The sequence below is a fragment of the Falco cherrug genome, chromosome 1 (assembly GCF_023634085.1).
Source record: "Falco cherrug isolate bFalChe1 chromosome 1, bFalChe1.pri, whole genome shotgun sequence".
Taxonomy (NCBI): Eukaryota; Metazoa; Chordata; class Aves; order Falconiformes; family Falconidae; genus Falco; species Falco cherrug.
In genome coordinates, this window is record NC_073697.1 from 54072087 (window position 1) to 54095832 (window position 23746).

The window sequence follows — 23746 nt, forward strand, 5'->3', positions numbered from 1 at the left end:
AAACACTATGGATTTGAACTGAGAATAATTTTATAGCTAAAATATAGGCAATCAGGGGGGTGTCGTCTTTGACATATATGTTAACTTCTGACATGTCGAATATAGTTCTAGCATTTGAATGAATCAGAACTTTATTAGACACAACCCTAGTTGCTGAATCATGGGATGAAGTAAAACACAATGAAAACTATGCTGTAGTATTATGTTTCCAGAAAAGTTTGCATAATTTTACTAGTGAGACCTGTAGCTGATACTGTACACACAAGGAAACTGTCCAATTGCTAGACTCTGCTGTACTCTAACCCTGAAAAAGCACAGCCTTAGCCTTCCATATCACAAAAACGTGGAAAATAATTACGCATTATGGGAGCAGATTAGTGCTCTGAACTTCTGAAAAAAATTCCGTAACTTTCAAAGCTATTTCATATAGATGCATAAAGAGAATCATAAAGAAGCTGCCTCATTGAGCATTCTACAAAACACTTAAAAGTCTGATTCATAAAAGCACTGAATTCATATTTTAGCAACTTCTTCTTTAATTAAAACATTACAAGCTAAAAGGAATTTCAGATACAGTAAGAACATAAACATATGATGCAATCAAACCAATCATTCTACACACAATTTTATGGAACTTGCAGGTAATTTCTTAAATCTACATGTTTTAGCAACAATTCTTCCACAGCTATACTGTTTAGTTGCACAACATCTTTCAATTTTTAAAGCAATGTCAAATGAAGAGCTAGACTCTGCCCACTCAAACAGCAATGACTTGTTTACATTCCAGGGAATCTTGGACTACTAAACTACTGTGTCTGCTGTTCATACTCATGACAGGACACACATTTGTCTTCTAAACAACTTCCTTTTACGTACGTTGAGCTATATGTATACATGTATGTATATATATATATGAAGAGAGATTACTGTGTGGTGGAGGAGAAAAAGAAAAACCTCTCTACCAAGAGCTACAAAGCATTATTCTTTAGTGCATGTCATATCCAACATGATTTATACAACAAATGGATTTTTGTTAAACATTTTACATGGAACAAGACTATCACAACTAGTTCAATCTGCACATTTTACATACTGTCTGGGTGACTGAGTGATGTGAAGTGGCACAGTTTTTCAGGGACTTCAAAGAAACCTCACAGTACAGAAAAACTGGTTCAAGTTTTGGATCTGCTGTCCTGAAGACCACATTCTTCTAACCCATTCTCAGGGTTTACATTTTCTTTCTTGTGAGCAGAGCATGTCTCTTATCACTTAGATAAATATACACCACGATTAAACCAGGTATGTGAATTTGACCTAACCCAAGAATGAAGAGGAATCCATGTAATATGAATCTAAATAATAAATAAATAGGAAACTCCTATTTCTATTTGGTAGATGGTTATTTTGGTACGCATGTCTAAAAATTTACACATAAGCTTAAAAGTGTGTCCTTTTATAGCATTTAGGTTTTCAGCTGCAACTTTCCATAAGAGAGGAGACACCTTTAACCTTTTTGGACTCTATATGCAGCAGTATCACTGGTACCTCTTGGAATTCCCTTTAGTTTTGCTTGTTACTTCATTAACCGAGGATTAACTCTCATCTGGTAGTGTTGTAAGTATCTCTGTAATGCATCTGGAGCACAAAATCCATCAAGATGGGAATAAAGTAGGGTTTGTTTCTGCTTTAACAGGAAAGCCAGACAATTGCAACACATTTTACAATCATGTGATTTTAGGAAACTGGTTTGGGTTTTTTGGTTTTTTTTTTTTTTTTTTTTTTTTTTTTTTTTTTGGTCCTGTTGAAGATTAAATTTAATTACATGGAAAAGGAATTACTGAGCACAGATCCAAGTTGGCTGATTGAGATTTCTTGCTAGGTGGTTATCTACTTATATGCAAGTGCTCTTCAAATTTCAGTGGATGACCAGAAAGATTTTAACCTTCTGGAGAGCAAAAAAGAAAGAAAAAAAAAAAATCTCTCCGTAAGGTCTCTGTGACTGAAATCACACAGTACTTACTTTTCTCATATCCTCACAGGGCCTGTCACAACACCCGAAACAAGGATGTTCTAAGTTTGTAAGAATAAAAGCCACTCTTTGGAGAAGTTTCTGTATCTTTCTTAGGCAAATGTTTTTCTGTATTTATTGATTTTTAAATAGAATGCTAGCAGTCTACTTTTTCAAAATCCTAAATGCTTTCCACCTTTTGACATACACTGGAAGAAAAGGTTGACCCTCCCCCTTTCCCACAAACCAAATGCAAAGCCACATGAGCTCCTAGAAATGTTTCAGTAAGATTTCTGCAGGCTTTGTTTCAATCCCTCTACACATAGCATGTATCACATCTACAATCCTCCCATCACAAGTAACAGTCAAATCAATATGAAAAGTAAGTTTCTATCAGTATAAAAATCACCTTTTTGAAACTCTTTAGTATGAAGATCCACATAACCTTCTTCACTTCTTGGACTTTCAGGCTGTTGTGGCTGAACACAAAAATCAAAACAAACAAAAATATTGCAGACATCCAGAACAAGTATGCCTCGTTCCCCTCCCTCCTGTCATGATGAACATTGTCTCATCATGATATATAAAAGTCTTATTCTAAAGCTTTCTTATTAAGACAGCAGTGCAAATATTAAGGAACATCAGCAGCGCTAAGTCAAATTACTGGTGAAGTGCCTAACCTTGACCTTAGAGTTAATGCTGGTATCAGGGATTAGTTTAAAAAAGGAGATCTCAAGAGAACTCTCGACATCAAGGTGCAACACCTACTTAACATGTGTTCCAAATACCAGCAATATTTTAGAACATTCATGTATACAGAAAAATGTGTCTGCAATTTATAACAAGGTACAGCGAAGTCTTTTCAACTCATGTGTTTTGTGGGATTTTTTGTTTGTTTAGGTGTTTGTGTTTTGTTTTTTTGTGGTTTTTTTTTTTTTTTTTTACATTCAAGTTGCAGATCAGCTATATGTTACTGACATATAGACAGTACTATATGGAGCCAAGTGTATTGAAGTGAGATCTGGACATTGTAAACTCAGACAGTGCCACGTGAACACGGCTATACTGACTCTAGGACCATCTAATGCTGGCAAACAGTACAGCTGTTTAAAGGCTGAACTCCATTCAAATCAAGAAATCGCACCAGAGTGATGTTGGCTTAGATTTTCCTGAAGTGCACACCAGGCGTGAAAACCATGGTTCAGCAATACTCAGCCGATCTGCCCTTGAGCTGCATCCAGTATCCCTGTGCAGATCCACCCTTTCAGAGATGCTTGAGAATCTCTGAACCATCTTCTCCTTTAGAACGCTTATTATCAGATTTTGGCAAAATATGAACACACTGATCATTCCTGTATCTGAATGAAGAACTAACCCAGCTGGATTCCATCTGGAATCCTGGCTAGTATGGACCACAGCACAGACACACAAACAGACAGGCTCAGCTTTGGTTTTACACAAGCTATGGGTGACCACGAGTCCCAAAACCCTGGGTTATCCAGGATGCCCTACTCTCCTGTTAGAGCAGATAACAGTCTGTAGTTACTACAGTACAGAACAGCAGCAAGTGCTCCTCAAACACAGACAATGGGCCAGTCTGGAGACTGGCAAGGAAGTGATACAACAAAATGCACGGCAGTGTAAATTTACTGTTTTAAAGCACTAAACTAACAATTGCCAACTCTAACAGCTAAGGTGTGTATGACTATTTTACAAGTACTATCACAAGCAACATGCATACAGCATGACCAGTTCTAAAAAAAGCAAACTTGGATGTCATGGTCATAGAAGGCACATGACTAAGGAAGGGAGTTGGTTCTACACAGAATAACATGGACAGCCCACAATTAAAATGCCAGCTGCTTAGAAAAGTACAGCTGAATAATCTGAAAAATGACCCTTCAAAAGTTTTGAAGTTCAAATGCCATTTTTGCTGCACAAAAATGAAATAGTAAGAAACCCTGGCAAGACAGGTAATTATACAAGAAACAGTACAGTCAAAATTTTCAAAATAACGTAAATACCTCATCAGTTCTCAAGTTACTTTCAAATTCTAGTTCTTCTGCCAACTTTGGTAAAGCTGCGTTATTGCCTAATGAAATACAAATATGTTAAAATTATTAGATTACATTATGCTGTATTTATCTCATGCTACAGTAGGATGCTATTTCTCAGTATCACTTCATGAACACAATACATAGAATTTAATCCCTTCCTGTAGGCAACGGAAACAATAGCAAGTCTGTCTGCAGCAAACCAGCTCAGAAAACCCAATTTAGCATCTGTAAGAACACAAGTATTTGTGTTTTGCTTAAATACAAAAGGATTGGAAAATATGGGCTATCGGGATTTACCACAGCCTATTTATGAATTGACTTTGGCTTTTTTTTTTTCCTTGCTTTTCCTTTAAAAAACCCCACCAACAGATCTTCAGACCAAATTTCAAACAGCAAATTACCTCTGTATTAATAAATGCAGAGCTAAGAGTTAATACGAAGGATAATATTTTTCTTTAAGTGACAATTAGATCTGAATCCATAAGCTCTAGAACCATATCCACTGAAATTATCCAGTTTCCATAGAGTCTGAAAGCTCAGTGGCTCCAGTTAATGTCAATGTAATTTCAGAAAACCTTAAGAAACACCACCCATTTAATTCCCCACGGGAACAGCTGTATGCTTATAACCTCTGAAAAACAGGCCACGCAGACTGCGTCTTCATATGACTTCTACAGCCTTTGTGGCCGCCTATCTCAGACGCCCGTTCATACAACTTTTCCTAATCAAAAAGAAATGGTTATAACATGGTAATTCATCAATGATGCATGTAAAGTGATTAAATTGTGATTGCAGTCCACAGAATAACACTACCATTACCTTACGGAAGCTACATCAATGGACAACAAAGACCAAGCAAAGCACCAAGACAGAAATACCTTAGTATAGCAGTTTACATTTTCATGGCTCATGTTTGTCTCTTGTATAAATACTGAATAACATTTTTCAAGTTAACTAGATTGACATCTTTCCTTGAAAAATTCCTAAGATCCCAAAATCTGCAGAGTGAGTTTTCTCATACCAAATATCAATAAAACCAGAGAATAAAGCCAACCTTTGAGAAACTAGATCTAAATTCACACTATAAAATGATTATTGAAATAACAGCAAAGAGAAACATGAGAATGTAAATGTTTTAGAAGTAGTACTTGATTGGCACCATTATACTTTTTGGTATAAAGAAAGCTAAGCAGATTTCTCTACAGTTTAATTCCTCCAAAATTTATAATGAAGTCCTAATCTTGACTTCATTATGGCATCTACAGAATTTGTTAATTTTCATTAACTTGGTGCTTCAGCTGCTCTGGAGGGTCAGAGAGGAGAAAGTCTGAAAATAGCAGGACATTCATTACATGGTATTTTAGGAACCAGCAACCATGCAAGTTCATTTCAAATGTTAGCTTCAAGAAAAATGGATACGGAAGTAAAATATGGTATTCCTTAATGCCATACAATCATAACTTTTCTATTTAAAATAGACACCTATCATGATTGCTCACTTAAAATACTCATTTATTCAGGATGACTGTTTGATTCCTTTGTAACACAAAGGAGGACCATTTAAAATGTATTAACAACGCAAAATTCAGCATAAAAGAGTGAATCTAAATATGACCATTAAATAACCATCCAGAGAAAATCTGTTATGATTAAGGATGGCCACTCTTAACTGTCAAAATTAGTAAGTTACCTTTTTAAAAGGTTGAACCTATGTCTAAATGAAGTGTCTGCTTTTTCCTATAAAAGCATTTTTTAATTTCAAAACATGTTAATAACAAAACTCATCAACCGCTTCACAATTACCCCTTGCAAACCACTTTATATTAGCTCACAATTTTAAGTCAACATTTTAGAATTTCTGTACTCTAGTAGCATTTAATTCTTTTCCAACATACCTCAGATAATTGTGTTCAGTCACTCCTACAATCCCAGAATCACATGCTTATTTAAATACTTGTCACCAATTCTTAAATACATTAATAGCTATTTTGCAACCAACAAAGAAATCAGGTATATTTGAACAGTGCAAGTTATTTCTAACTATAATAATGGTAAAATGCATTGATTTATGACAGCTTATAAACTGGAGTAAAAAAAAAAAAGAAAAAAAAAGAAATCCTCACCTGAATTCAAGGTTGCATTACTGCTTTGAAAAGTAACTTCAATTCCAATATCATTTATTTTGACCAAGTTTGTTTTATCATCGCTGCCATATAGTTCTTCTACATGCAACAAAGGAAAGTCACTTTTTTCCCCTAATTCTGCTTCTATTGTCACTTCACCATGGTTGGTATTTACAGTCACTTCATTTGCAGAAACCAAGGAAAGAGCCTGTGCCCTAGGCAGGGGAGTCCTTATTTCAGAAAAATCACTTTCTAAAAGCAAGTTTGAATTAAATTTATAGTTTACATTCCTTAGAGTTTCACTCTCTACTGCTGCTTCTGAAATCATACAGGAGAGTTCTGAAGCAACATCCTCATGCAAAACTTCTTCATTTTGCTCATCATCCTCACTTGCCTCCGAGGAAGGACTTGGACTCACAGTAGTCTCTGTACTAATCTCCAGACAAAGGGCTTCATCTACACTCATGAGGTTCACAGAATTTTCATCTGTTTCTGTGATTTCACTCCCTACTGTCTGAGATGCTGCCGATTCTCCCCTCACACCACTCTCCTGGGTTTCGTTCTCTCTACCAATGACAAGCAAAGCATTACTGCTTTTATCTGGACCTGTAGTTGACAGGATGCATTCAATCTGGTTAGCAGTATTAAAAATTTCCTCACTCTTGTCTTTTACTTCTGGACTCTCAGCAGCAAGTTGACTTTCTTCTATGACTGTAAAAGTGAAGAGACTATCACATTCTTCCATTGTGCTCAGAGTGATCACTGCCCCTTCCTCTTTATCTCCTATACTTGAAGCAGTGTGTTGATCTTCACTGTTGGTGGCAACCCTCAGCACAGGAGCTCCACATTCTCCCACAATAATCACAGAACCTTTGCTTTTTGCATCTGCATTGAAAGCAGATAGTCCAAACTGTTCATCTACAGTTGCAGTGGTCTCCACAATCTTACATTCCTCTGATGCATTTGGAGAGATAATGGCATCTTCATCTCCTTCTGCAACGATGAGCTGACTTTCAGCTTGTGGTGCTGCACTGATCAGGACTATCTCACATTCTTCCGTCATGCTTGTAGTGATCATAGCAGCTTCGTATCTTCCTTCTGTTTCTGAAGCAGTGAGTTTGTTTTCATCTTGCATAGCTACACTAGACATAGGAGCTTCAAAACATTCTGCTGTACTTGTAGATATCATTACTGTTTCATTTTTTGACTCTGCGTCTGACATATGTTGAATTGCCTCTTCTGTGACTTCACCTGACATTAGGATTACTTGTTCCTCCACAACACTTGTGGAAATCATAGCACACTCATCTTTTTCTTCCTTACCACTAGCAGTTGGGTGACTTTCATCATCATTATCTCCTCCTGCACTGGATTCACTTGGCATGGGAACCTCATATACTTCCATATCTATAGAAACCATAGCATTCTCATTTATTTCTTCTGTTTTCACAGCAGGGAGCTGACCATCATATTCAATAGCAGCACTTGACATAGGAGCCTCAAACTCTTCCACAATACTGGTGGAAATCATAGTGCACTCATCTTTCTCCTGCTTATTGCCAAAAGTATGTACACACTCCTTAAACTCTGCAGCTGTACTGGGCATAGGCACCTCTGTGTCTTCAGTATCTATTAAGATCATGGAGCTTTCCCCACTTTCATTTGCTCTTGCAACAGCAAGTGGACCTTCCTCAGCATCCATGGCTGAATGTAAGGGAGCATCACTTTCTTCCACTGTACTGGTAGATATGATATCACCTTTTACTTTTTCTTCTCTGTCACCAGGAATACGAGAATTCTCATCTTCCTTTGGAACTGCGCTACTTATAGAGGCATCAAGTTCTCTGCTGTCAAAGGAAGTCATGACATTCTCATGTTTGTTTTCAGCACCAGACTGACTCTTATCTTGCACTGCCATAGCACTAGTCATGGGAGCCTCACATTCCTCAGCATCTAAGGGAATCAAGGTACCTCCCTGTTTTCCTATATGCACAGCCAAGGCACCCTCATCTGCAGCACTTGCACTGGTTACACTGCTTTCAACAATCCCTTTATCATTTTTGCAGTTTGTACCACAATTAGCTTCTTTTTCTGCACTTGTCATGCTGTCAACAGTAAGCTTATTTGTATTTGTGCCAGCCATTCCTGACTCTGCTTCCATTTGTTCAGCAACTATGCAGATAATTGAACTTTCACCTTCTTCTGCACCTATACAAAGCAGTGCATTTTCACTTTCCATTCCTGTACAAGTAGAAGCATGCTCATTTTCTTCATTTCCTCTTCCTGTACTGGTCACAATGCCCTCACCTTCTTCATCCTCTTCTTTTGAGCCTGTGCTAGTCACAAAACCTTCATCATCACATGGCCCTACACTGACTGTGGTGATACCGGCTTCTTCCTTTGCCCTTGTACTGTCCATTAGACTTTCACATTTTTCAGCTTCTAAACAAACTGCAAACCCCTCATTACTGTCTTCCAGCCCTGTGCAGACTACTGAAATTTCAGCATCATCTTCTGGAGTTATGCCTGTGCTGGTCACGGCACTTTCACCATTCACAGTATCCTCAGATTTGTCACCACTAGTTCCAGTTGTGGCACTGTTGTTTGTGACCATCGCAATACATGCACCAGTTACAGTGCTTTCTCCCTGGGCATCTGTACCAGTCACTGAGCAGATGATGAAGTTATGACTTCTTTCTTCTGTACCTGTGCAAGTCACAGTACCTTCGTGTTCTTTTACTTGGCCAGATCTCACACTGCCCCTAAATTGACCTGAACTGTCTCCACTTGTTGATCCTTCACCTGTTTCCGTCCCTGCACTAGTTACAGCTCCATCACTCTCAACTTCACCTAAGCAGGATACAGAACTTTCAAGTTTGCCTGTATCTACACAAATTGAGGCCTTTCGCTTTTCTTCAGAGCCTGCGCTAGTCACAGCATCATCTTTTTCTTCCGCCCCAGCACTATTCACACTGTCTTCAATTTCAACTCCGCTTGCATTGACTAAATTCTTACTACTTTCTTCTGCATCAACCATGGTACAGTCACCAATTTCTTCTCCTTCTGTACTTGTTAGGAAACTTTCACTTTCTGCCAATCCTTCAGTGACAACACTGCCACCACCTTCTTCAGCTGCTGCAACAGTACACTCACCAATATCTGCTCCTGTGATGAAACTGCTGCCCTCACTACTTTTTACCCATATGCCTGTTGTGAAACCTTCATCAGCTTCTATGCTTGTACAGATTACTGTCACTTCACTCTCTTCTGAGCAAGTTGTTGTAGCATCACTGTCCTTTTCAGAACGTGACGCACCTTCAGCTCTTTCTTCTCCTGTACTAGTGGCCATTACAGTGCTCTCAATGATCTTTTCTGTGCTAGTTCCTATCACAGTGGCTGGAGTTGTTTGTAGGCTGCTGTACAACAAACAAAGTTCACTACTTCCTGCACTGGTACCTACTGCATTGCTTTCATTTTTATCTTCCATACCAATCACACTATTCCCTTCTTGCCCACTGGCTACAACTGAGCCTTTGACTGTTTCCTCAGGAACTCTGTCAGGCACCAACACAGAGGAAGACTGTATCATATCATCAGTATCATGCACCTCACTCTTTTCCACATTATCCATCATTGTGCTTCTTTCTCCCTTTGTGGAAGGATATGTATCCAAGCACTCTCCCTCTTTTCTTTTTTGGAGTTGTTCTTTTGTTGTTACATCTCTACAATCTTCAGTTATGTCAGTCACCAAGTTTTCCTCTTTTATTTTCAACTCACTTCCCCGAGTGCTTTCTAACTTTGCTGCTTCATCATAATCTTCCTGACTAGGTAACCTAGCTGTACTGTCTTCCATTACCTGTTCATCAGGCCGGAGCATGTTGTTACCTTTTCCTATACTGTTTGTCACAGTGGTGTTGTCACTATCATCTTTCATGACAGAACTCAGCACTGCACTACCCTGTTGCTCCATGTATACAATCTGTGCTGCATCATTCTTCAAAATGAAAGTACCTTCAAATAAAGAAGTCCCATCTGAATTATGGCATTCTCTAGACATACCACCCAATGAATCCGTAAAATCAGAGATGTCCATATCCATGGACTTTGCATCAGCAGCATCTTCTCTGGAAGAATTAATTGCTACAGGAACATCATCTGAATTAGAATTTATCACAGTTTTAAAATTCTTTGGTTTTCTGCTGTCTTCTGAAGCTTGATCCTCACTGGGAACATTTAGTAAGATTCTACCACGTGTTTCATATAAAACACTCATTTTATAAGTCCCTGGTTTATTGGGTCCTTGATCCATGGAAGCTTGTCTGGACAAAGTGTCTAAGGCACCAACTTGTTTATTACTGATATCTTCTTGTTTAACAGTTTTTTCAGCTGCAGGCAGAAACTGCGATTCACAATCTTTAGGATCTGCCAAGCTGTGCTTTAATTCAATATCTGAAATAGAGAGAGACACTTTGTCTTTTGCTGCATACTCAGCACCTGTGGTTTGGAGTGAGTTTTGAATGTTTTTTCCTTCAGTGTTAGATGATTCCTGTGCTTTTGGTTGTTTCAAGTCAAGTTCCATCAGCTCTTCCTCATGACCAGAATGCGAGTTGTCATTATGCATACCTGACTTCTGAGGGGTTGGAGCATGACTGCTTTCAGTTGTACTAGCTGATTGCTTTTCCTCTCCAAGTAAATCTTGGTTCAGTATACTGCCTTTTCTGTTTTCATAGGGTATCTTCTTACTTTGTTTTTTATCCATTGCTACTGTGACACTCAATACTTTCTCATGCCCACTATCCATTTCTTTAATATCTTTATCTTCCAATTTGATACTCTCTTCCTTCTTCTTTATTTCCTTGTTGCTATGCTTTAGGTTTCTGCTTTTGTGACCTTCAGCAGAGAGCCTTCTTTCTAGTTTGGAATTGCTTAAGTCTTTATCACCTCTGTATTTCTCTTTTATAGAACCTCTTTCTCCAGAATGCAACTTAACTTTGTGACTAAAGTCTTTTTGTGATCCCTGAGTTGATTGTGTGCCACTTACAAGTTCAAACTCAGCACCACCCTCCTCAAAAACTTTGTCTTCATTCTTAGATTTGTGTTGCTTATCTGAATCATTCTCTTCCATGCTCTTATCTTTGTCTAGTTTCTGACCAGTCTCTTGTTTTGTTAAATTTTCCTGTAATTCTGTTTCAGATGCTTTGAATTGCTTACTATTAGTATGACTCTTTGACTTAGACTTTAACAAAATCTTGTCTTCTACAAGGCTCTTAGATCTTCGTCTATCTTTATGAATGCCATCTTCTTGTTTCAAATTACAATCAGAGTTAGCTGATTCTATTTCATGTTTATCTTCTGAGTAGCTTTCGCTCCTTCTGTGTGATGCAGAAGCAAGCTGCTTTGAGGCACTTAGGGAATCCTTTTGTGGCCTAGAATCACTCAGGGACCTTTTGGACTTGTATTCTGCTTTTGATTTTTCTGTTGAGAGATGTCTGTCTTTTTTATTTTCCTTACGCAGTGATTCTTCAGCTCTTAAGGTTGATTCAGAAACAGTTTTTCCATCTTTTCCTGTTACTGATATTTTCCGTTCACTTCTGTGTTTACTTTTTCTTTCAGATTTGTCATCTGAGGAAACCTTTATTTGTTGATTATGTTTCTGACCACTATCCTCTCCTTTCAAACTTCTCTCAAATGAATGGAGTTCAACATCTTCACTTGATTTGTGAATACTGTCTCCTTTATATTTGTGCCTTAAAGGAAGTTTATCTTCCAAAGCAGTTCTTTCCTTTTCATTTTTATCTCTGTAAGATTTGGCTTCTTTTTTGGCAGCATTTCTCATATGTTGAACTTCTGTGTCACTATCTTTTCTAGGGTGTTTTTCATTTTTACATATGGATTTCTGCTTCTGTAGTTCTTCAGTATTGACTTCTGCTCTATCCAGTTGCTTTTTTGGATCCCTTGTTTCACTGTCCTGCTGGACTCCTTCAGCCTGAAGAGAGGTGGAGGTTTTTCTTTTATGTTCTTTTTCTGCTTTAGAATCACTTTTGCTTTCCTCAGTTGAATGCACCAATTCTGAAAGTCTTCGAAGCTGTTTAGAGATATCACTTTTCCCATGATTATGCTTCAAATCTTTGGAGGAATTTTTTTCACAAGTCTACAAAAGAAAATTTTTATATATATTTAAGCAAATGTTACATAGTTCCTTCACTACATCACCAAACAAAGGGCAAACTCTCCATAAAAACAATACATCAGAGAATACACTTTACACTGCAATGAAAATGCACCTGAAATATAGTAAGAAAATGAAACTTGCTATTTTCATTTCAACTATCTGCCATTGTGGGAAAACCCAAAGAAACAGATGTTAACCTTAAGCTGTTTGTTTAAACTTGCATATCTTTTCTTTATAAAGTGATTTTTCTTTCTAAAATTATTTAAATGGATTTCAAAAATGGACAATCACAACTTCAAGTACTCCATAAGTTAAACAGCCATTATGCTGTTTAGAAAAATAACCAAAAGAATACAAAAGCAAACGCCACCCAAAAACTCACAAAAGATAAGTCGAGACTTCCATTTGAACTTCCAACTACCACTTTTTATTTGTTAATAATGTTGCTAGCAATAAGAACTTCTAACATAAAAATTCTCTTTCCTTTAGTGTTTGGACTACATTCGTTTTCTTTTAACTTCCCAGTGAGAAGTTTAAATAGCTCAAGCTCCTCAAGCCTTTGCATGCAAGACACACTTTGCTCTTTTTACAAACACAACAAGCTTCACAGAATAGAGCTTAAACTGTATCTTGCGTTCCGCTATAACAGACATCACCACCAAAACCAGACTGTATATTCTAGCAGCTACTGGAACTCAGAAAACATTACTACAGCAATACCAGATCACTAATGCAACGGAAAGTACTCACAGGAAAAAAGTAATTCATGAGAACGAATGCAATACTATGCAGTTTGGTATGGATATATCAACAAGTACTATTACAATTAAAAAGGAAGATCAAAAGGTTTGTATTTGAGACACATACCTCGTTTGTCTTTTGCACCTCTTTAGAGTCTTCTTCAGATGGATCACATTTCTTTCTGCAGCCATCTTCAGCATGCCTGAAACAGGTATTTGGACAATTAAAAAAAAAAAGAAAAATTGATATCAGCCCAACATTAGTTTATAAACCTTCTGCTTTTAAAGCTGAAGGGCAGACAGAAATGCCCACTAAGAATACTGAAATGGAACATGATCACTCAGCTTTTGACCAGCTAATATGTCCAAGCTTTTTTCTCTTGGAAAATTACATGTACCAACTTCAAAGATATCCTCTGGACATCAGCGTCTTAAAGCTGAGAATATTAGTATGCCAACGTTAGTACTACAATTGTCCCCGTAAAATGGATAAGAGCTCTCCTTGCCCCATATATACCTGTACATAGACAGACACATACACATGCATGCATCTGTGCAAAACAACAATTTAAAGACCAAGCCAAGTTGACTTACATATTAGATGCACAACATCTAATGCTCTCCATGCTCATGCCTTTATTACCATTCTGTGTGTGAAAATCCACAAAGTCTGCTACTGCAGTCTGAGCTGTAACTTATTTAAGTGGCTATAATTTGATTTTCTGCCTGAACTTCATGCTTACTAGTAACAAAATGATGTGAATATTTCATAAGGAAATTGTTAAAATGGGTAAGGCTAACTGCAAAGTTGAGGAGAACCATTTCAATCTGCAAAAATGAATATTCAAAGGTTTAATTCCTTTTGAGCAAATAGATGAATACCTTGAATCTCTCTTTCTTTTTCTGCTCAAGGCTACTTTTTTTTCTAAAAATTTCTGTTCTTTAAGCACTTCCTTAATGCTGGTACCAGTAGCTTTTGACTCAAGACCTCTTGATGAAGATTCTTCTAAGTTCAAGCCACTTTTTCCTAAAATAATACACAAACGGTGAAATACATAAGCGTGTCATTGTATTATTCTTTCAGCTATAAACGTGACAAAGCAGTACAGAGAACACTAACGTGTAGCAGAGAAAACTAATGTATACAGGTATTCATTGTGTTTAGGCAATGCAATGATATATAAAAAGATACACGCAAAAGTGAAGCTATGGAACTCTGTATGAGTAATTTGCATTATACATTTTTCTGTTACATCACTGTTGAAATGTTGGGTTTTTAAGGGAAATGAGTAGAAACATATTACCAATATTTTAAGCTGAATGTTTTTCCCCCAGAGATAGTGAGTGAGAGCAGGGTGGCAGGGGCTAATGTTGTATTTCTCATACCTTTAGCATTTTGATTTCCAGTTTTTAGAGATTTTGTTTTTTCTGCAGCCTTCTGTTTCCGTTTTTCTTCAAGTCTCTCTCTGTTAATTTGTCTTCTTAGAAGTCTCTCTTCTTTTTCTTTGGCCTCAAGATACAAAACCAAGGAAAACAATTAATTTATCATTGGGTCAAAGAGAATTCTTTGACTACATGTGTATGTCTAAAAGCCAAAGAAAACAGAACAGTGTAGCTTGAGGCAAACTAAAAAATAAATAGCCCTCAAAAATCATTATATAAAAGTTAATGGAATCCTCTAATACTTCTGTGAATTGGAATTAGCTGAGTTCCAGAGTTTCATTGCTGCTTAACACCAGACTCAGGCTATGATACCTACTCAAAGAATGTATCTTGGGTTTTATTTTACTTAGATATAATATATATAATTTAATACATACATACTGTGTATATAACTATAAAAGAATACAGACTTAGCCAAAGGAAAAACACCTAAAAGAACTGCTGCTCCCTATTCTGTGTGCTGGTCCTTCTTCCACAGAACATAGTGAACATGCTTAATCCTCTCTTTTCATTCTTGACGACTGCAGACATGCTAGAAACTACTGATTTCATAGACAGCAAGAACTACATTTGTAAAGAGATGATGTGATGAAGTAGCCTGCAGCAGTCAACACAAGCCTGAACTATACAAAACCCTGCTGAAGACAAGCTGCAGGTAGATAATAGGCTACTTTTTCCACCCAAATTGTGGAGTGCCTTCACTGGAGAGCAGATCATGCAACATTCGGCGGAAGTCTGAAGGAGGGGCAGCTGTAACACAAGGTTTAAAACAAAACAAAAACCCAAAAAGCAGTGAGAAGACACAGAAGACTCCCACTCACAAAACACCAACAAATGAGAAATAGGATTTCTGTGCTAAAATGTTTAAGGAGCCAGAATGCAAGCAGTAACACAGTCTACACTTACAATGGACTGACGGCGTTGCTCTACAGTTCGTTCATCATCAGAATCACTGAAGTATTTGGAGTACAAGAAAGGCTTGCGAACATAAGCATGACGAACAGGCTTGGCTTTCCCATCTCTCAGCTCATTAGCATGAGGCTTTGTCTTACTTTGACTGTTTTTCTCTTCTTCATCTGAAGAAAGGTTAGCAAAGTATAGAGATATTGATAAATTGGGACAGTGCTTTCAACATAACTTTTTAGAAAACAAAGCTACTCAAAGCACATTAACAATTATATATTCTAAAAACATAAACAGTTAAAAAATTAAACCATTTAACATCAAAATATCACTAGATTATGAAAAGCTGAAAGGTATATTAATGTGTTCATGCACACCATTCAGCCAAAAAATAACAAAATACAAACCCCGCAATAAACTGGGATACAACAATTAGGCTTACCCTCTTGCTCGTAATCATGTTGCCTTTGTACATATAGTATTTAGTAGTTAACACCACATAAGAAGTTAGAACATAGTTTCTACTATGTATTAAATTAAGCTTCTTCCCTACACCACAAAACCCCTGTACAATATTTGAGTACATAAAAACTAGGTAGGTTTACTGAAATATATACATAAAACACATTATTGTTTATATTCATTTAAGTATTATTCAAGTAAAACCAAATACATCTATTTTGGTTTTATCAGGATTATTAGAAATAAAGTGAAAACACTTGTGCTCCACACTGTACTATTTATTTATAACCCTGAAATATACTTAAAGTACGTTTTAATTTCACAAATCTTTTAGTCATAGCTGAATGCAACATATCGTGTTTCAAGGTAACACCAAAGCCAGAGAATGTGCAAGTAATACAATGCTTCTAAATAATATTTTTAAAGCAGAAAAGATAAGCTCACAGCATATTAGAGACAACTCATTCAGGTACGAAGGCACTCTGTATTATGAAGTGGAAAGTCTTATAACAGCAAAAGCCACATATCCACAGAATTTGGAGTCTAAGCTCTGCTCTAGACAAGAGCACAAGAACGGTAACCCAGCATTCCAATGTTATACTAAATTCATAGCACAAGGGAGGGGAAAAAAATCCATAGGGAAGTGACACATCTGTCACTTAAGTGGTTTTTCTTGCCTAAGAAACACTGTAGTACAAATAGGAGTTACAATGCTTAGAATATATCAAGCTATTGAAAAAATATTCAAAAAGTATGTCCACTACTTGTCTTTCGTAATTGCACGAATACTGTCCATTCCACATTCAAATTCCTTCTTATTTATAAGTACAATAAAACATACTGCAAAGTATCCAATTTATTATATGATGCACTTAACAAAAGCATTGCATTTTCTTTCTTGCTACTTAACAATCTAATTATTTTACCACCTGATGTGATCTCCCCCTCCTCAGTGCTGTCAGACACGACAGTCTCCTCTTCACTCTCCTCTTCAAAGGAAGAAAGGTCACTGGTATGGACAGAGCTGACAGTGATGTCACTGAGTACATCCATATCTGAATCTACTGATGTATTTTCTTGTAAAGGAAAAAATAGAAACAAAGGGCTGTAATGCAGCACTCTGTATTTCAGAAACTTTTCTTACCAAAACAGTGATTTTGCCAATGAAAACAAAATTACCTTAAGAACAAGAAATAAGAAAGGAAAAAAAAAAGTGTAACACCTTAATAAAATGTTATTAGGCTAACTCTGGTTTACTCAAACCACCACCACCAACAATCACCCAGAGGTACAACTAAAGACTTTAAATGCAGGCTGGAATTGTTAAAGAGAACTTGCAGATGACCAATCACACATCTGAGGAATCAAAGCTCGTCTGATTCCTAGTGTGGGTACCTGAGCTAAGGGAGATTATCCAAGACCTAGCTGTGGCCAGAACTAGTGGAGAACCTACATTCCAAATTTACTTCCAATTCAACTCCTGAATACACTTAATGCCCCCTCCCCATATCCGTATTTCAAGGAAGAGGATTGCCCACACCATACCTTCTTTAGTGCTTTCAGCTGTTTTATGTTTATTGCTATTTTTTTCTGGAACTAACACTTTCACTGGTTCAGACTCTCTTGCTTGCTTTTCTTCTTTAGACTTCGTAGTATCATCACTTTTCTTTGAATGGTCAGACTTCTTATCGAGTTTTTCCTTCTTTTCTTTTCTTCTCTCACCTTTTTCACTGCTGTCTGGTTTCTTGTCACATTTATCTAGTAATTTACTCTTTTGATCTTCACTTTCCTGTTGAATTTCTTTACTTGTAGAAGTCAAACTATTAGTATCCTTTGCTGAATTTTTTATTTCTTCAGTTTGGCAGGGAAGCTCATTTAAATCTTCACACTTTGCAAATGTTTCAGTCCCTTCTCCAGAAGGGTCACAAATTGCTTTCTCTCTGTCTGGCAAGTCCTCCCCATTTCTCTCTCTATCAGTGCTACCATCCACACTCTGCTGAGATGAGAGCCTTTTTACAACTTTGTCATTGTTCTTGGGATTTGAGTTCTCTGTTGAAGCCCTGGCAGCACTTGCTTCTTGGTTAAGAGAAGTTATTGTTTCCAAAATGGACATTGCATCACTAGCTACATTTCCACTAGGAGCTGTAGCAGACACACCTTGAATAGTAAGAAAAAAAAATTATTTTAGCTCATTTAAGTTTCTGTAATTCTGTTCATACAGAATTTTAAGCAAGTGAAAGAAAAAAAAAGAGTAATTACTCTATTTAAAATAATCTGAAAGGCTTTACTAATTTTGCATTTAGAGATTTGGTTTAAAAAAATATTTTAAAACCCCCCCAAGAAGTTACATTTCTGCAGCAATTATGATCTGACTACTGGAGACTCATTTTGCTCCGTGACACAGTCAGCTAAAGCATGCAGGGGCTGTCAATGGGAAGGATGTTCTGAACGCAATCCTTGTTCAAGTTTACCATCACCCTAAATGCAATGACGACTCTGGAGAATCACAGTATAGAACGCTACAGCAGAAAGTCTGTATTTCATGCCTCTGGTATCTCCATAAATGACAGGGAAAATGGACTCAGCATAGTGCCTGTATAACAACAGGACTATCAGAAATACCTTACCACTTTCCCATCCTCTTAGAAGTAACTATGAAGATGGATGGGAAAGAGTTAACTGGACTAGCACTAAGAGCTGCAGCTGGCTTGTTAACCCACTTACTTTAAAGGAAGTGGGCCTCACAGGAAAAGGGTTAGGATTTAAATAAAGGGTCTGGTTACAAATAGATGAACTGCTTGGGAGTCTCTTAGGAAGGGAAAGAATGGACAATTACCTGCAGGAGCCTTTAGAAGTCAATACCAGGCAACAAACAAACAGGTAAAGTGCTGTGTTTATAAACAAACTAAAGATTGGCTGATTTACAGCAGAATTTAAGCTCCTGAAAGGACCTTAGCCATTCAGGTTTTACTGCACACACCAATTGCATTGACAGGTCACTGTTTAATAGGTATTTTTTTTTCCAATCTACCAATGCATAAAAAATTCAATCATCCTTCTCTTACAGCTATGTCTTATCCGATCCTGTACCAGTCAGAGGGCCAAACCCTGAGACCAACTTTTTTCCCTACAGTAAACTGATCCTTTATAATCTCAAGCAGAAGTGACAGAATAACATGGTGACATCTCTCTTTCCTTCTACCTTTATACAGAGGCAAGTAGTATGGTACACTGCCTAGAGCTCAACTGGCTAACACTGATGGCTAACAATTCTGTGCTAGCAGCAAACCTAGTCAACCTTTCTGCTCTCTCAACAAATATTTGTTAACAGACTGCTCAGAGAAATGGTAGAATACCTTGTACTGTAACAGAAGTATCTGTTTTCTCTTCACTTGGAGCTGTACTGGGGCCTGCCTCCTCTTTGTGATTCAATGTAGCTAAAAATTCATGGACAGCTTTTTCCACCTGAGGTCTGAATGTGTGGTTGATCTTTGGGTCCACAACCTGAGAAATAATTCTGTCAATTCCAGATTCCAACATTCCAGACCTGGAACAAAGTTACATGAATACTTAAATAAGGAAAATGACTTTTCAAGAACATCTTAATGAAACAGGCTTATCTAGATCTGATGTAAACACTCTTAGGGCCTCCAACGAAGGATTAACGTTTCCTGAGCACCACTACAGCCATGTATTTAGCCAGCTGCCTGTATTTCAACAGCGCTTTCTATGCCTTATGAACTAAGAAAAAAACCTAAATGCCAGAGAAACACAGCAATCCAAACGCACGGAATTAACACAACAGCCTGTGGTTATGTCATTACTGGTTATGCCTACAAACCTTACTTACCTGTAAAAGCGACATTTGTGGGAAAAATTAAGAAGAAACTTGGTGTTATCAACTCCCATGGCATACAGATGATTTATGGAAGGCATGAGGGACAAACAACTACTAGACCAGTCATCACCACCCTAAGTTACTTTCTGCCCAATACAGTGTGACATCTCAGAGTGCTGTGGCTTTATAGAACACCCTTAATCTTCAGTAAAATTGAATAAATAGAGAGCTTTATATGTATGGGTTCGCTCTAGAGCTGTGTAACCTTTTGTGGGACATATATTGCCTCTTGTCCTCATTGCTTCTTTAAAAAGAACTAAAAAAAAGCCCCCAACAACCAATGCTCCCTTCCTCCCAAACAAGACAGTTCTTCAGTACAATGATCAACAGCACCACTACTGCATAACTGAGTTCATTCCCAAATTCCTTGTCTGACTGAATTTAGCGACCAAACTCATGCTACTTTAACAAAGTTTCCTTATATTTATGACTCAAAGTTTTGAGAAGAAGAACTAGAGAAACCCTAATGAAAAAACATAACGTCTGATTAAGTGTTGGACATCAATTTGACATAACAGCAGTTCTGAAAAACCTCTGTCTAGCCAAATTTACGTCCAGTGTCTTGTTTGGTGACCTCAGCTTTGTACTCCGCAGAGCTGTGTTTGTTAAATCCTGTCGATTTTCCTTAGCTCAAAACTTGATACAGGCAATTTTATTAATAGCTCCTTTAAAAGAAATAGTAAAGATAGATTTTAGCTAGGGTGTTACATTCCTAGTTAGAAGCAAGCTTTCCACCACTGCATCAACTTGGATCACACAAAATAATACTTGTAGCCTAATTCTGACTCATGCTGATGGCAAGTTGCTATCTGATACAATACCACAATTTAAATGCTGAAAAAAAGCTCCTTCAGAAGTTTCTGAGAAGAAAGTAGACACTTTACCTTGAGCCTCTGTCGCCTACCGGGGTACACAAGCACGTTCACACAGAGAAACCCCAAAGCTGCCACTTACTTGAGAACCTGCTGCCTAATGTTATTTCTCAGCTGGTTCTTGTTGAGATGAGGACTCCAAGTATGAGTTGCCAAATGATTGGAAACAAAGTTGTCAACACGCTGTCTCAAATTCTGGTAGGCAGGCTAAAAAGCAACAACAGAGAGGTTGGACAGGAGGGTTTTGATACTCAGTTAGCCTCCCGATGGCCGGGGTGGAGGAGCTGGGAGCCCCGTCGGACCCCCCCAACGCACTGAAGGCGCCGCCGCTCCCGCTCCTTCCCGGCGACCTCGGCCTGTTACAGGCGCCCGTACGGCTAAACCGCTCCGCAAAGCCCGGCGCGCCCGCGCCGCCGGCCGGCCCACGCTCCCCGCCGAACCCTGAGGCTCCAGCCCTGCCCCGGGGTCGCTGCAAAGAGCCCCGGTGCCGCGGGCCGAGCCGCAGCCCCGCGCGGGCCCAGGCGGCTGCTCGCCACCCCCGAGAGCGGGGCGCAGCGCCCCGCAACCCGCCGCCACCCCCGGGCCCGGCCCCGCCGCTCCCGGCCTGCCACTGACGTGCCGGGACTGGGGAGAGCCACCGGCGCCCGCCCGCCCCCACCTTGGTGTCCACGTCGGCCAGGCAGTCGCGGCGGAACTGGTCGAAGAGCCCCTGGCTCTTGAGGTGGTTGACGATCATGGAGACCAGCTCGGGCTCGGCCGCGCCGCCCCCCGGCAGCGGCGGCGGCTGCTGAGGGGGCGGCGGCGGGGGCGGCGGCGGCGGCTGGGGGTTGCTGGCCATGGGGGCGGCGGGACGGCGCGGCCTGCGCAGGGCACGGCTACCGGCTCTCCCGGCCGAACCCCAGGACGGGGCTTGTTACCGAGCAGCGGCCGCGGCAGCACTGACCCCGGAAGCGAAAGGGAACGGAGGGAGGAAGCGCCGGGAGACGAGAAGGGAAGCAGGGACGCCGCCGCCGAGAGCGGCGCCATCGGCGCGGGGCGAGCACTGGCGGAGCCGCGCGCAGCAGCCGCGGGCCCTTTAAGGGGACGAAGGGGGGCGGAGCCGCTCGCGGCCCGCTCCAGTGGGGCCCCGATCCCGCGGCGGCGGCGGCGACGGCGGCGGGCGGGGGGCAGGGGGGCGGCCGTGGTGGGCCCTCGGCCCCCACCCGCCTCGCCGGTAGCCCCCCGCGCGGCGCGGGCGCGGCTGGGCGCTGCGGGCAGCGCGGGGTCGCCCGCCACCCCCGCCGCCCGCCGCCCGGCGCCGCGCCGCTGCCGCGCTCCCCGGCCGTGCCCCCACAGCCCCGCCCCGCGGCCCGCCCCTTCCTGCGCTGGCCGCCATCATGGTGGGGGCAGCACCGCGCGCTTCCTCCCTGAGGCGCGGGGCGGGGCCGGGGCCTGCGGCCGTCCGTGGCGGCGGGCGGGATGTCGGGCCGGGGCTGCGGGCTGCTAGTCGCCGGGGCGGCCGGCCGGGCGGCTCCCGGGGCGGTGATGCCGGCGGGCTGTACGGGAGCCGGACGGCGAGGGACGGGCGGCCTCCCCTCAGGGCGCCCGGGAGTTGTGAGTGGCGGCTCACGGACGCTTCCTCTTCGCCCGCCCCGGGCCCTCCCTCCTCTGCGTCAGGGGGCGCCGCTGCCGCCCCCCCGAGGACCGCGGGCGGCTCGGGCCTGTGTGTGGGGACCCGGGCCTTGCCTCAGCCTGCCCGGGGCCGCGAGTGGCCTGGGTGAGGCACCTGGGGAGGTGACATTTAACATACTTGGGTTGAAGCGTGTTTCCTTTGGCTTTCAGCGCGTTCCTACGTCCTTTTCTAATGCAAATGTTTTCAGGCTGACTCGTTTGCCACTTGCTTTGTCATGCCTTCTTTAGTTTTTCTCAGTCACAACCGTTTAATGTGCCGTCCTGAAGTCTTGTCAGTGGCACTAACCACTCCTCGCTCCTTGAGTGTCTTCTGTTTCCACAGTCTGAAGCCGAATTCAGCGCAGGCTGTGGGCTGGCAATTTGCAGGCTGACCTGTTATGACTAAAACAGGAACCCGGAAGCAGTAAAAAACTGGAAATAGGGAAGTTAATTTCATTATACTTGGGACAGTGACTGAGGGATAGTACTGTCTTATTGGGTGTGGTTTGGCTTTCCAGTGTCTTGCATAGGTGGCTGAGCTCTTGTCCTACCCAGCATGGGTAAGGATGAAAGGACGTGTAAAAATACACTCAAGAGAAAGAATGACTGGCTTACAGAAAAGAAAAGGGACTTGGGAGTAACAGTGTTTTGGTTACACACATGTTGTGGCATGATGAGTGGAGATCTTGTCCAACTACAAATATTAGGAATTTCCCTCTGCAAAAAGTGTTAAAAATCAGTTTGACTGTAACGGCAAGAGTGTCAGGATTGTTATTGCAGACTTAGAAGTAGGTTAGAAGTGTAAAGCCTGACTAGTTTTCCTATTGTAAACTAAGTACTCCTAGACTATTTAAAATTCTACAGAAGGAAACAAATCTGACGAGTATTTAAAAGTATTGTGAGATTTTTATCTCTGGATACTGGAGTAATTAAAAAAAACTAGCTTCTCTGTAGTTTCATATTTTCTACACAGATGCCTGGAAGGATTAAAGCACGAAATTCAAGAGGGATGGGGAGTCTGCAGCTTGGAGCTTGGTACAGCCCCTACTGGTATATCCAAACGTGTGATATACTGACTTTTGCATCTCTTCTCATTGAAGAAAAGTTCCTTTGCTGCTGACTAAAGATCATGTAGCAGTAAGCAAGAAAGGGCAGAAGCGAAGGGTATCATTTTAGTAAATGCACCTGCTAATTTTAGAAATAGTGTGTGACTTACTGTGACAGTGAACAAAAATTGCAGACTTTACTGGGAAATTACCATTTTCAAAATTTTTTGTTAGGAAAAGGCACTGCAACTTCCTTTTTTTTTGGGGGGGGCGGGGAGGGCAGGAAGTGGCGGGGGGTGGATAGATGTCCATTTTTGTTCCTCCTCCCTCCTCCCAATCAGGGGTGGTACAGAAAAATGAGAAAAAAAATTA

The 23746-nt window shown here is 40.4% G+C and overlaps 1 protein-coding gene across 7 annotated transcripts in view; it reads right to left on the minus strand.

Moving 5' to 3' along the window:
- Window positions 1-23642, minus strand: part of BOD1L1 (biorientation of chromosomes in cell division 1 like 1) — a 39638-nt gene extending 15996 nt beyond the window's left edge. For 2 of the 7 annotated variants that reach the window (XR_008732817.1, XR_008732822.1), the window contains exons 1-12: window positions 21337-21516; window positions 20761-20885; window positions 19265-19455; window positions 17454-18065; window positions 16838-16984; window positions 15450-15619; window positions 14487-14610; window positions 13983-14127; window positions 13228-13303; window positions 6189-12339; window positions 4033-4100; window positions 2418-2487 (exon numbers count right to left, since the gene is read on the minus strand). Coding sequence is in view for 3 of the 7 variants with exons in the window: in XM_055713983.1 (XP_055569958.1) it covers window positions 2418-2487; window positions 4033-4100; window positions 6189-12339; window positions 13228-13303; window positions 13983-14127; window positions 14487-14610; window positions 15450-15619; window positions 16838-16984; window positions 17454-18065; window positions 19265-19455; window positions 20761-20885; window positions 21337-21516 (8059 nt within the window). In the remaining 4 variants the exon portion in view is untranslated. Of the gene's footprint in view, window positions 1-2417; window positions 2488-4032; window positions 4101-6188; window positions 12340-13227; window positions 13304-13982; window positions 14128-14486; window positions 14611-15449; window positions 15620-16837; window positions 16985-17453; window positions 18066-19264; window positions 19456-20760; window positions 20886-21336; window positions 21518-22467 lie in introns of those variants that run through there. The other 5 variants (XM_055714127.1, XM_055713983.1, XR_008732829.1 and 2 more) reach the window with 5 other exon arrangements.
- Between the last annotated feature and the right edge of the window lie 104 nt (window positions 23643-23746).